At 31.8% G+C, this 14,901-nt stretch overlaps 1 protein-coding gene across 1 annotated transcript in view; it reads right to left on the bottom strand.

The window, feature by feature from the left end:
- The window catches only part of LOC126743713 (CD109 antigen), a 56,842-nt gene extending 46,236 nt beyond the window's left edge, over positions 1-10,606 (bottom strand). Inside the window, exon 1 of the mRNA XM_050450927.1 lies at positions 10,214-10,606. Within this exon, the coding sequence (XP_050306884.1) occupies positions 10,214-10,275 (62 nt within the window). The 5' untranslated portion in view covers positions 10,276-10,606. The remainder of the gene's footprint in view (positions 1-10,213) is intronic.
- Between the last annotated feature and the right edge of the window lie 4,295 nt (positions 10,607-14,901).

Here is a 14,901-nt window from a genome sequence, read left to right as displayed (position 1 = left end):
AATTTATTGCCTTTATAGAGTAACTGTTTATAGCCCCTTAGGCATATTATTTGATAGAATTCAGTATCTGACTATACTTCAATAATATCTAATTATACCGCAATGCATAATTTAATAACCTGTTTGAGTATGTTTTTTTAAGAAATATTAAAGTAGTTTCATAAAGTGTGTAATATAAATTAAACAAAATGTAAATAAAAGATAAAAGCGCCTCGAAGAACCGCAATCAATTTGCTTAAACCTTTTTTAGATATTAATTCATTCTATTTATCATTAATATTAAATCTTGATCTCAAATATTGGCTCCATTAGACCCTTTTAAGGGTCTCTTACTTTCTTATAATAACAGGATAGTACTATAATATCACGATATATTTATTTATTTATTCATGGCAAACCATTTCTAAATAACCCAAAAAATCACTTCATAATTAAAGTACAAACAGGTACATAAGAATAAAGCTAATAAAATAGTTTCTTTAAACTATTATAAAATATGCTTTAAATCCTTATGAAATATATGACTTTTAGAAACAAAGGATTTTATTTGTTTGCCTAGAGTTTTATAAACTAATCGAGAAATAGGCTCACTAATTCCATAACTACTATGGAAGAGAATAAAGAAAATGTCGGACCGTCTATTTTCAGAGAGCATTCTCAACCTAACCAAAACCAACAGCTGATAACAGTCAATGGCAGCATTGACAATCCGATGCAGAAAGGACATATCAATTAAAACAACTATTCTTGCTTCCAAAGAGTTTAAATCTAAACTGATTCTAAGCCATTTATAATCATATTCTGCTAACCAGCGTTCAACGCCACCACTTTTAAAAATCAGAATCTATTCTCCACTTTTGCAATCTGTCTGATATACCACTCTTATAAACAGGACCAAAGAACAGAGAACCCAACAACAACAGCAACTTAAAAGTAGATATTGCAAAATCAGTTGATGATCTGTAAACAAGGTACCTTTTTAGCTCCAGATGTGGCTCGAATAAAATTAACTGAAGAATGTGATTTTAGAATAAATTATGACCCAAGATCAGAAATCTTAGATTTTACATTGCCTTGAAGAATGTTATCAATTGTGTATACTTAGAATATTGAAAGGCTAGAATTACCATTGCCATGGAACTATGGGCAGTTTGTTTGCTTGCAACACCTCTGATGCAATGATGCCAAATGCTTATGTAGAAACAGCAAAAAAACACTTTATAATATTATAAAAACTTGTCACCACAAACAACATCGCAACGCCGCTCGATCGCATTGTTGATGCTTCCGACACAAGGAATCTTTGCCAGTGGCGTCGTCAAAAACATTTATATGATAAATATTTATTAATAATAACTTTAAATATAAACAATAATACCGTTTATGAACTCCTTATGCGTTTTTTAATGTACTTCATTAGATCTAATAAAAAGTATTTTTATAATAATAATAATAATAATAATAATAATAATAAATAAATTTATTTGCCAGTAATAGTACAAGTTTACAGTGCATTATTGGTATACATTCTTCATACATATAGATAAATGTATTACTGCAAAATGGAGTTTAAGGCAGTAAAACTGATATTGAATAAACTCCGTAAAAATTTTGTAACTGTAACTAACAACAAAGAATATTAAATTAATATATAGATTCAATGTTAGCACAATGACAAATCATAAGTAGTATGTAGTTTTATAATTTCTACACAAGTAAATTACAACACTGTTTTTACCTAAAACATTCTAATAGTTCCTAGTTTTTATACTTATAGTAGACGTTTGTACCTACCCAAAACACAAGTACACTATACCGTATGAAAAAAAAAAAGATAAATTAAAAACAACAAGACTTAGTGGTGTGTTAGCAAGTTATTTTTATATAGATATTTGAATTTTGTTGGCGTGAGTATTTTCATTTCGAGAGGAATATGATTGTATAATAGGTAAACATTATAAGAGAAAGATCTTGCAAACAAGGCAGTCTTATGGAAAGGAGGAGATATTAAGCCCCTATACCTTAGGTTTAAGTTGTGAACATCTGTTCTAAACTTTATTTTGTTGTACAAATATGGTGGACTTTTATTAAATATTATTCTGTGGAATAAGACAGCGGAGTGAAATGTACGGCGATTTTCCATATCCAACCAATTGCAAGTTTTGAGTTTGTGAATTACTGGCTCAAACTTCCTTATGCCAAATGCAAACCGCAAACACGACCTCTGAACTCGCTGTATCCTGTCCCTATCCTGTTTGGTTAGGCATGGACCATACAATACATCACAATAATTAAAGTGACTTAACACAAGAGCATCTGACAATGTTAATTTTAGTTTTTGACTTAGTGCACGCCTATGTGGATATAACAACTTTAAATTTGCATACGCCCTCTGTACACACGCAGATACATGTTCGCTAAATCTTAAATCTGTATCTAAAATTACCCCCAAATTCCTAGATTTTTTTTCAAAGGTAAGCTCTGAGTTATTTAAATTAATTTTAAGTTGGTTTTCTAAGTCAATTTTTTGTTTTCCAAAAGCAAGTATTTTAGTTTTTAAAGGGTTTAATTTTAAGTGGTGTTTTTCTGAGTTTCGAACTAGTTGATTCAAATCTTTATTTATGTTAAGTTGAGTTTGTGCTATGCTATTAGGTGTGACAGAGTATAATAATTGTTTATCATCAGCAAAACTATAATCAATACAGTGTTCAAGGGCATGTGTCAGATAACAAGTGTATATGCAGAATAGTAACGGGGATAGCTCGGAGCCCTGTGGAACGCCGCAGTGAAGCGACCCTCTGTCCGAACATCCCTTATCAGTTTCTACATATTGAACCCTATTAGATAAATAGCTTTTAATTAGATCGACAGCACTCTGTGAAAATCCAATATGCAATAGCAAAGCGAACAGGATCTGGTGGTTTACCTTATCAAACGCTCTTGTGTAGTCTAACAATATCAAAACACATGAGTTTCCAGAGTCTATATTTGACATTATTGAATCAACCACATCCAACAGTGCTGTACAGCAACTGTAGCCTTTTCTAAATCCCGATTGTCTCAAGGGAAGGATATTGTGTTTATGGAAATTAAATATTTTATAATTATTATAGATTTCTTAATAATTGATTTTTTAAGATACACATTTTTAATATTTTAATATACTTCAGCTATATTAAGTTAGTTGTTACATAACTTCTGCCAAAATGACCAGTTTTACAAATCATTGAATTACAAAACTTGCACTAACGTCCACAAACGTAAAGCAGGAATTCCATTAAGAATATAAAGGGTATTACGCAACATTTGAATTGAGCGCCATAGTCACAATGCCATTGCCACAGTCACAATGACACATTATTATAAAGTGACAGATCGAAAGTTGACAGATGGGAATTAGTAAACATGGAGCATTACACGGTCCTAGAACAACGAAAGAAGAAAGAATAACGCATCTTGATTGTCAAAAATTATTATCAAAATAGTGAAAGCTTGATTATCACTATTGCTAAAGTACGTCAAATTTTCAGTCGAAATAATGTTCCTAATTCATCTAATGTGAAAAAAATAATCAAAAAATTCGAAAGTACGGTTAACGTAAAACGTGCTGTAAAACACACGATACGAGCTCGTAGAGGTCGTTCAGAAAAAACTATTACGGCAGTTCGTGAGAGTGACAGAAAGGCCAGAGAGGTTCCTCTCATTGGGTACAAATATTTGACATTTTAACAGGTATTCTTCAGCGAATTCTCACTAAAGATTTACAGCTGCATGCCTACAAAATCCAACTGACTCAACAATTTCTGCCAGAAGACTATAATCAGCGAAAAGAATTCATCAATTGGATCCTTGAGCAACATGCTGATTTTGTAAGCAAAATCATTTTCAGTGATGAAGCCCATTTTCACATCGATGGCTTCGTTAATAGATAAAACTGTCGCATTTTAGGCTTAGAAAAGTCACAAAAGTCATGATTCATCAGAAAGCAATACATCTACAACATGTCAATGTAGGATGTGCATTCTGGTCTAGAAGAAAAATTGGAACGTTTTTTTGGAAAACGCAGTAATGCAGTAATGGTGAATGGCGAACGTTATTGTGCTATTATAATACAGTTTTTTAAGCCTCGTTTGAAAGCTATTGATCATGACGACATGTGGTTTCAGCATTATTACATTGACGATCTTGCACGTGTTTGCTCCTGATCGTCAGATTTTTCGATTTGGTTACCAGAATTGGTCTCCACGCTCTTGCGATTTAATGCCTTTAAGACTTTTGGCTGTGGTGTTATAAGTCACAACTTTATGCCATTAAGCCTGCAACCATAGAAGCATTGAAAGCCAAAATTGGACGCTGTATCAATGAAATACCACCACCTTAAAACATTGAAAGGCTAGAATTAGCATTGCCGTGGAACTATGGGCAGTTTGTTTTCTTGCAACATCTCTGATGTAATGATGTTAAATGTTTATGTAGAAATGGGAAAAAAAACACACTTTATAATATCATAAAAAGTTGTCACTTATTTTGACAGGCGCAAAACAATACTATTCCTCTTTAATAAGATATGAAGCATTTTTTTCCATAAAATATGATAAGAAGTCTATATAAAAAGTCTCTATAAAGAACGTAGATGAACGTAGATAACGTATATTAGAGAAACGAATTATTAACGAAATTATTCTCTGTTTATCGGGGAAAAAATTAATAAAAACACTATTTTGTATTTTTTAATAATATTTCATTAAACGTTGAAACTGATTTCCGTTATTTTGATGATACTAATAAAGACTACTTTCAAACACTTCACATACATTTAAAAATGTTTCCCTGGATATAGCACAATATTTCTGAACTTTTCTATGCAGTAGTTGCTCTAGCGACTCAGGTGATTTTAGGTGATTTCACAAAAAGAAGTCAAGAGGAGTTAGGTCCAGGGATCTAGGTGGCCATTTGATTGGACCTTTTAAAGATCAGCCAACCATTTCCGAACAGGAACTACATAATGAGGAGGTGCTCCATCCTGTTGAAATTGTAGTAAGGGTTCTTCTAAAGATACATTTCCGTCTATGTCTCTCTGATTTTTTAATTCCCACACTATTAATAGTTCGAAAGACCTATGTATCATTCCAGTATACATGTCTTCATTTAAATTTTCAGATATAAATATTAGGCCGATAATACCATGTTCCAATATATCAGTCAAACACAATTTTCTGGTAGTACTGGGTATGCCCTTCTCTAAAAACGTGTGAGTTCTTGTCATTCAAATAACAACAATTTTGCTTATTAACATGCCCATTTAAATAAAAGGTACACTCATCACTGAAGCAAATATTTTTAATTAGCCGAGGTTCTGCTGTAATTCTATCTGTTATTATTTCACAAAACTGGATACTTCTGTCCGGATCGTCGTCACCAAGTTCTTGTAATATTTGCGGTTTATAAGGATGAAACCTACAAAGTTTAAGTACCTTTCCTATTGATTCACGAAATAATCCGGTTGCTACAGCTGCTTGACGAGTTAATAAAGTTGAGTGCATTGCATACTGACCCAAAATTCCAAGTTTCCTTAAGTTTGGCTACTAGTTGGCGAACATACTCCGGGCTTACATTTTGACCTAGATGCATTTTGACAAAACGTTGAGCTGTCCTTAAGAAAGCTTTATCCTGGGAAACATAAATGAAAATAATGTGTACACGTTCAGCAGATTGCTGTAATGCTATGCTGTACACCATTATTAAAGATAAAAAGAGCTGCTTGTCGTTTAAACTGAACTGAAAGTCAACTTTTCCTAGAATAATAATACTAGTATAAGTTACTTTTAAAGTAAATTTTGTGATAATGTGAAAAATATTAAAAATGCGTTTTCCTTGATAAACAGAGAAGAATTTTCTGAAATGTGGCTTTCTATGGTATTACTGGAAACCATTTTTCAAGAGCTTCAAGGTGATGTTTCACTTGACCCCCCTTTCTTTTTAACCCCTTTTTATTTTAGGGGTGTATCTCACCCTGTTCAAGGGTTGAAATTGTAAGAGCCACAATAAATGTAAACACATGCTTAGAAAAAAAAAGCAAATCGAAAAAGCTGTTTGTTAAACAGGGATTTAGCTCAAAGGCAAAATGGAAAAATGTAATGTCCAAATCAATAAAAAACTAGAACCAACTGAAGATCTGAGAAATATGGCTCTAAATGAGTTATCGGGAAAAATCACTAGCGGTATACAAGTAGCAGCAAAGAAAATATGTTACTTGGCAACAAAAACTAATCCGAAACTCATCCAAAGCACAAACGCACTCTTAGCAAAACGCAAAAATAGGGACAGAGACTCTACCGAGAACTAACGAGTAAAGAAATCGATTAAAAAACGTTGAACCGTTACGTAGTCTTATGAAGAAATGTACCGCATATAATATCCCATTACACCTCGAAAATATAATAACCGAAAAGATCCCTATATGAAGAGAGAAAAGGCAAGGCGAGTCAATTTCTCCAAAATTATTTACCCTGGCATTAGAAGGCGTGTGTTATTTTTCTAATTGGAAGAACTCGTTCATTATCTCAAAGAGACCTACGTAACTAGAGAAAAAATAAAATAGTACTAGCAGGTCATCTAGCTATAAGATTTGATGATGCTTTATTAGCGAAACATGTAACCTTCGTGACACATAAAATGATGTTTTGAGTCCGAGACTTGAAGTTTTTTATTTTTGCTATTTGTCTGCCAAGAAAATACAAACTACAAATAAAAACATAAAATCAGTCCTGTTAATAAGTCCATAGACAAAACTCGTTTTTTATTCTTTATAGCATTTTCATAGATAAGTATTTTCAAAAAAATATTTCAATTTAAAAATGTAAAGATTCTAAGTTTATTTCTATGATCCCCTACTCTACGTTTATGATACCGGTTCTCCCTTGATATGATATTATGACAGTATCGGTCTTTACTTGTGAAAAGATCGGCTTGAATCGCCCTTTTTCGATGGTGTGGCACAGTTTTTATCATTGTAACAGTTCACAAAAACACTCAAATAAAACCCTTCTACTTTTTCAATATTCACAAATGCCAAGTGTAAATACAAAGCCATTTGACAAGATGACATTTTGTGCATCACTGAGCTTTTGCTTCCGGTGTTGCCATTCCAAATTTTTTAGAAGCGATTTTTTTTGGTTTGAAGTTGTTATTTTCGCTCTTCGAATAGGTTATATCTATTTCTATTATTTATTTTTAATTCACAATCCAACACAAATAAGTTAAAATAGCATTATTATATGTGTTAATATACAGCTTAAATTTCTTTCTTATCTTTTGAAAATACGTGCAGACTTTACAGTAGAGAATTCGTGAATATTTTTCTAAACAAAACACAACCCCGCCCCTGAGTACATGTTTAACTCAAACAAAGTTGTTGTTTACTGATTCTAGTCTTTCAGTGTTCTAAGTAAATAGGGCTTCTTTGTCTTGTAAATTAAGTCTTATGATGCTTGTATTCAAAGTCATTATATTCTCCATACACCTCTCAAAAAAAGAATTCAACTTGTTCTGAAGCCAAATAGCATCCAACACAGTTCTAATTTCCATAAAAAAAAGTTATATCATCCGCAAACATTAAGGCTCTACTGTATCTTAAAATAATAATTAAATAAACTCTAACCAAATAGCACAGGCCCACAGTGCGAGTCCTGGAGCACTCTTTAATCTCCACTTTTTGCAAACCACCCATTTTCACTTGTTAAGATATTCCAGTTTCAGAACTGACATCTATAACCAAGAAAGAAAAAGACCCAGAAAACCCAATGCATTAAGTCTACAATGATAGTATTACATGATTGCCCCAGTCAAAAGCCTTAGAAACATCCGCAGCCATCCATACAGCGAGTCAACCTGAAAGCCCCTTTCGATACAGTCAAAAATGACATACAAAACTAAGTTTGAGTCAGTCGATCTATCCTTAATAAAACCAAAACTGTTTAGGATTGATTAAATTTCTATCAGTTTACGAAAGTATTTTACTAACAAGGGTAAGCAAAATTAGGGTAATCGAACAAATTAGGAACTTCTGATTACAAATTGCCCGATTATTAGTAGCCTGATCCTAACCAGACTTGTGAACTGGTTTTTATTAAAAGTTTTAAGTAAATTAAACAAAAAATCTAATATACAAAATAGGTATGATCAACACACAAATCCATTTCTTTAGGAAAAAAACCAGTATCTCGTCGAGTACTGAAGTCAACCTATTTTTGCAGTACTTTACGGAATTATAAACTTCTTCTAAATAAAATTGAACTTTTCTGACTCTCATATAAACTGAGAAGATTAGCTCATCCACCTATTCCTGATAATAAATAAAAAAATATTAGGCAATTATATTAGTGACACCCTCCGGAGTCTCAGCAGTTCCATTGAAAGAGAGTTTTGGACGAAGCCTATAACTATTGTTATTGTTATTAATGTAAGACCAAAAATTGTCAATTTTTCTCTCTATTTTCTATTCTATTCACGGATCGTTCACTTAAGTTTGAAAGATATATGTAATCTGCCTGAATATGGTTTTCCTTAAATCTTTTATGTGCTAGCTTCTTGGTAACAATAAAATTTCCAACTAAACCAATTGGAAAAGGTAGTATGTACAGTATCTTCTTAAAGGAATAAAGGTACCGACCATCATCTAATTAGTGCTTACCAGTTGACACTGATTAAATAATCGTTTATAGAAGGACTCACCTATAGGACAAGGGCAAGTACATACTATTTCTCCCAAATTGTTTACCTTGGCTTTGTCGGACATTTTTAAAAAGCTACCATGAGAACAGTTGCAAAAAGTTACATTAACCACCTCCGTTTTGCCTCAAACTATGTTGCAACAACTAAAGAATCTATCGTGTCAAATCGGACAAATCGGAAAAAACAAAAGTTGAGTATTGATAAAATTGAAGTATTTATTGACACATTTCTTTACATATTTCTGGCACATAAGATCAGAATAAGAAAGGAAAATCATACAGCAGAAATTAAATGAAGAATTGCATTAACGTGGGTGCGTTTCGGAAAATGGGATACATAATTTAAAATAAACATATGCCAATAAACTTGAAGATAAATAAGTATGATAGCTGTATCTTACTAGACAACTTACGTACTAAAAACCATGACTTTCGCAGAAAGAACTACTGAGAAAATCAGAGTTTATCAGAGAGCCATAGAAAGAGCCATGTTGGACATCAGCCTAATAACAATTAAAGAAATAAGAGGAAGAACGAACTGACGTGAACGAACGAACGTGACAGATGTAGTGGAAAGAATAGCTAAACTTAAATGGCAATGGCTAGCGCATATAGCAAGAAGTAACACAGATAGGCTTGCTAGAAGTGCCTTGACTGTATTTCCACAACCTTAACATATTTATATAAATACTGATATCTATCTGAGCAGTAAAATTATGATGTTCAGCAACATTCCAGCAACATTCAGGAAATTATCTCAGTCATTTAAAAATATGTACATACCTTATATGTACATACTAACATCCTAATATGTATAAACCTTATAGCTTACTTAGCATGACAATTTCTTCCTTCAAGTATCAACATTTTAAAAAATCGGTCGGAAGGGACCAGATAATTAAAAGGAAAGTTGCGAAATTGAAACTGTTTTTTGAGAGTAAAACTCTTTTTTTTACACAAATTTTAATCTTGATTGAATCAATCCCGATTAAGAAAATATTTCTAAGAATGTCCTACAACACCAAAATATATATCAGTTTAGACGTAACTTGTATAATATGACCCGAATATTACCCTAATATCAATATCTTTTGCTCAATCCAGTTCGAAGGACCAAAAACATTTTTCTATATATATGTAAAAACTTATAATACTATATTTCTTATAAATGACAAAATAATTTTATTACTATGAGTTTTGTGGATTAATAAATCAGAACATTAAAATTTATTATTAAAACTTGGTAAAATGATTCTTTCTCCTTTCCTACCGTAAGCAAACTAAATATTTTACTAACAATTTTTGCATCATCGCTTTTATGTGATGACAAATACCCACATAAATCAACTTAGACGGCAGTGAAAGTGCACGATAAGATGTAACAATAAATAATATGAGATGGATATGTAACAACTTTCCCCTTTTAATTTAAAATAAGTATATGTAGTAAATCTCATAATATTAACATAATTTTTACTTACCCATCTTGTGACGAAGCCTGATTTACCAAAACCGCCAAAATTACCACACCAACATACATCATCACTATTTTAAAACTAAACAATCACACACCTTTGATATATTTTTCTGATACCACCTACACCTTGACCATAGCTTCGATTAAAAAAAACACTGACACGCTAATTAAACTAATACCACCTTAATAGATATAAACAATACGATGGTATTCTATTATTTAATTAGAAGTTATTCTTAAGAAAGGTACGCGAGCGCTTTCTTCCGTAAAAATCGATTGATGTTCTGATGGTGTCTCATGCACTTTGTATGGTGCGGTCGAGAGAACACCGCGGTTTACTCGCTTTGCCTTGTTTTTCTCGATGGTATGACCAGCAGCTGGTAGACCTTCCTGCAACCTACTGATTTTAGTCCACGAGCATAGTATTATTCTATTGGCGTCTTAATGGTTGATAATGACATTCTTTTGTAGGTTGTTGGTGAAGGAATGTCGGGAGCTTTCAATGAGAACTATTTTCTTAATAATAATAAGTGGATTGGTGGGAAATTATTCTTTTCTTTTTCAGATTTTCAGATTTTTCATCATATAGACTATCAAAAAACTTCATACAAGATATTTTTTTATAGCTCATGATATCTTTGGAAGCATAGAGAGTGACATCACAATACTTATAGGTTCAACGCCAAACTAGGGAATAACAAGGTCAAAGCACGCACTGGGTTGGGGCCTGGGAGAAAGAAATAATAGAGAGCATCGACTGGTAGAGTTTTGTCAAGTTCTCATAATAAAAAATACTTTCTTTAAACTACCAGAGCGTTAATTGTAAACCTGAATATCTCCGCGGATAACCTAGGAAATACAGCGAGAAACCAAATAAATATTATCCTCATTAACAACTGTTATAAAAACTCCGTCAAACCTGCAACAACCTATCCAGTATGCCGAAGTTAATTCCAACCATAATCCAGTTAAAGCTAAACTCAATATAATGATGAAAAAGATAAAAAAGCATCAAAACAACTATATAGAAAAACTTCTTAAGAATCCGCGACACGGTAAAGAAAGAGGTTTACGAATGTATGAGAGATTTTAATACATCAAATAAAGTCAGTGTAGATGAAAAGTGGAAGCAAATACAAACAGGGTTAGAAACAATAGTTAAAAACCATTTAAAAAGCAAAAGAATAAATAAAAAGCATCCAGGGTTTTACTTGAAATCATAAATTCAAGATCTTAGTTAAGAAAGGAGAAAGAACAAAAGCAACAAAGATGAATACAGAACACTAGATAAAATAGCACAGAGAAAAATTAAGGAAACAAAAGAATAATATCTACGGGTTCAATGTAAGGAAACAGAACTATTTGAAAAAAAAATTGACGAGAAATAGCTGGATGTAATAGGATAAAGGCAACTAGTAATATTATTAAGGATACAAATGGGCATATAATAAATGATATGGGGGAAAAGCTGAAAAGGTGGAAAACATAGCTGTTGCAACTGTTCTAGGTTGAAAGACCTGCAAAACCGGTCTTAGAAGGAAGTAATGTTCACTTAAAAATATTAAGATCAGAAATACTGTATTCTTTGGAGACTATGAATGTTAGCGGTAAAGCTGCTGGTGGTAATCAGATACCTATAGAGCATATCAAACTTTTTAATGATGATGTAATTGATATTCTTCTCAACCTCTTCAACCGTATATATGATAAGGGAAAAATTCCTAAATAATGTCTATCGTCCACTTTTGTGCTTATACCCAAGAAACCGAATCCAAGAGAATGCTCAGGTTACCAATCAATTGCATTTATGAGCCACACATTGAATTTATTCTTTAAGATCATTCGCAAAACAATTTCCAGAAGACTCGAGTAAAACATTATTTGGGTTAGGCGAAAGGCTTGAAATATGAGGGCTACTTTTTGGGACTAACGTTCTTTTAATAAATAATAACTAATAAATATACGTTTATTTGCCAATACCAAAATATCTAGAAATTACATCAATATAAAAGGACAATAAAACGGGTACTCACATAAGCTGCACTATTTTGCCACTTGTTTGTAAAATTCTTGACAAGTCACATTTCGGTAGTAGGACACTTTTCAATATTGTAGTCACATTTGAAAGTTTTTTGTCAAGTCCTTGACATCCTTTTGACTCTTTACTAGTAACACTAATACAATAAATAAGCCTAAAATTTGATTTAAAACTTTATAACTTTAATAACTCCGATGGAAATAATACATAAAATACATTTCAAGAGTTATTCACCGAATTATGGAATATTGATCTTTTTGTATTTTTATCCAATTTTTAAGATCAATTTTAAAACATTTATGTTTGTTTAAGGTAGTATATTGAAGAGTTCTGGGGCGATATATTTAAAAAGTCTTTGACCAATAGCTTTTTTGCTTTTTGGAATTTTGGCATGTTCATTTTACTTTTTTACGTTCATTATTTGAGTAATTAAATATAATTGTCATATGTCCATTATTTTTGTTTCCTCGTGAAGTAACTGAGTTGAAAATACCTGATTTTTCTTAAAAATAACTTTAATTATCCATTTTTGTACTGTATTTAGTTGGCTTAGGTGACAGTCCCTTACCCCTTCCCACCCTACAAGGCCATATCTTAATTGAGACTGAACTAAAGAATAGTACAACGTTATAATTTGGTTAATGCGTAGGTACTGTTTTAGATACTTACATTTCGAAACTAATCCTCTGATTTTTCTCGTAAGTTCCTTATTTGTGTATTCCATTTTAGATGCTGATCAATATGAATTGGAATTTGTCTCTGGAATAATTATTGATAGATTTACTTGTAAAGGACCTAATTTTGGTAGATTTTTTTCGGATGAAATGAAATGTATGTATTTTGTTTTATCAACATTAAGTGATAATTTGTTAACCTCAAACCATTTCGTTATTTTCAAAAAGTCTTTTTCTGCTTCAGTTTTTAGACTGTTCCAAGTTTTTTCTCTATAGAGTTTACAGTACCGTCTGCGTAACTTAATAATTTTTCTTCTGATGGATAAATGTAAAAGACTGTTCATACATAGTATAAATAGGAGTGGTCCCAATACTGTTCTTTGTGGAACGCCATATGTCACTTTTCTGAAATTGCTCTGAATGCCATACATTTCCAGTTTCTTTAACAAAATTCTACAGTGTCAAATGATTTTGACAAGTCTACAAAAATACAAAGCGTTCGTTGAAGTTTAAATATATATATAATTTTAATTTGGCATCTTCTGTAGACTTTTTTTCACGAAATCCATATTATTGGCTCTCAGACTACACATGATATTTTGTTAAAAACTTAACAATCATTGTTTTAATTATTTTTGAGATATTTGATATGAGTACCACTGGTCTGTAATTATTAACGTCATCTTCAGATCCATTTTTATGCAGCGGTGTAACTACCCCTGTTTTAAGTGCTTCTGGAAATGTGACACTACAAAATCAAAGGTTGATAATATAACAAAGAGGACTTGAAACATGCTTTATAATTTTTTGTAGTACTTTAGTGCTTTTAGTCCGTCATATCCAGGAGCCTTTTTAGTTTTTAACTGAAGAGTTATATTTTCTACTTCCTGCGGGGTCACAGAATAAACGATCTCGTTTATTCTGTGGTGTTTCGTTTATTTCTCTGGTCTCGTTTATTCTGTGGTGGGGTTGTGTAATAAAAAAATATTGAGTGCTCATTGCGTTCATCTTCTTTAAAAGTTAGATTTATTGAATTTATTTTAGAGGCAAGCTTTTCTCCTATTTCGCTGAAAAAGTTGTTAAAGCAGTTTGAAATTTTTGTTTTGCTATTATTATTTCACCTGAATTTAGTTTTAGTTGTTTTTTTATTTATTTCTTTTTATATTCTTACTTATTACATAAGTTGTTTATGGTGTTCCACAAACTTTTGCTTGAATTTTGACCTTTTGCTATTTGTCTTGAAATGTAGTGTTTTTTTGCTTTCTTTATTTGTTTTGTTAGTAAGTTTTTGCATACTCTTCCTTTGAGTATTGATTTTCTGGTTGTTCGTGACATTTTTTAAATAGATTATTCTTTTGAGTAATTGCTTTATTTATATTCCTATTGATCCAGTTTTGTTTTCCTGTATGTTCTCTGTTTTGCTTTTATGTATGTTTGTTTCTGTCTATATAAGTTTCATTTTTGAAGAAAGTTATTTGTTGCTATATTTACTTTTTTCTCATTATACACAGAGGACCAGTTTTCGTTCGTTAAATTCTTTGTTAATATTTCATAGTCTATAAATGTTTTTCTAACGCTTAATCGATATAAGCCAATTGACAGAGTGAACAAGGTTACATCAGCTGCTCGTTAGCAAAAATATTAACTCCGACGATATCAGAATATTTATTAATCTATATTGAGTCCAAAAACCTAATGCAACGTTAGAAAATCAACCAACAGCAGAAATGGAGATTCGTCGTGCTGTGAGACAAGATTGCATCTTATCACCGATGGTATTTAACCTATATAGCGAAGCTATTGGTAGAGAAACCCTAGAGGATGATTTAGTGGGAATAGTTTTAATTGGAGAAGTAATTACTAATATGAGGTATGCTGACTACACCATCTTATTAACAAGCAATCTTAAAAACACATAACACCTATTAAAAAAATTAAATGATCAATGTACTAAATTAACGGACTAAAAATTAACTTAAA

The sequence above is a fragment of the Anthonomus grandis genome, chromosome 13 (assembly GCF_022605725.1).
Source record: "Anthonomus grandis grandis chromosome 13, icAntGran1.3, whole genome shotgun sequence".
Classification (NCBI taxonomy): domain Eukaryota; kingdom Metazoa; phylum Arthropoda; class Insecta; order Coleoptera; family Curculionidae; genus Anthonomus; species Anthonomus grandis.
Note: the sequence above shows the minus strand (reverse complement) of the source record. Positions and strands in the feature narration are given on the sequence as shown.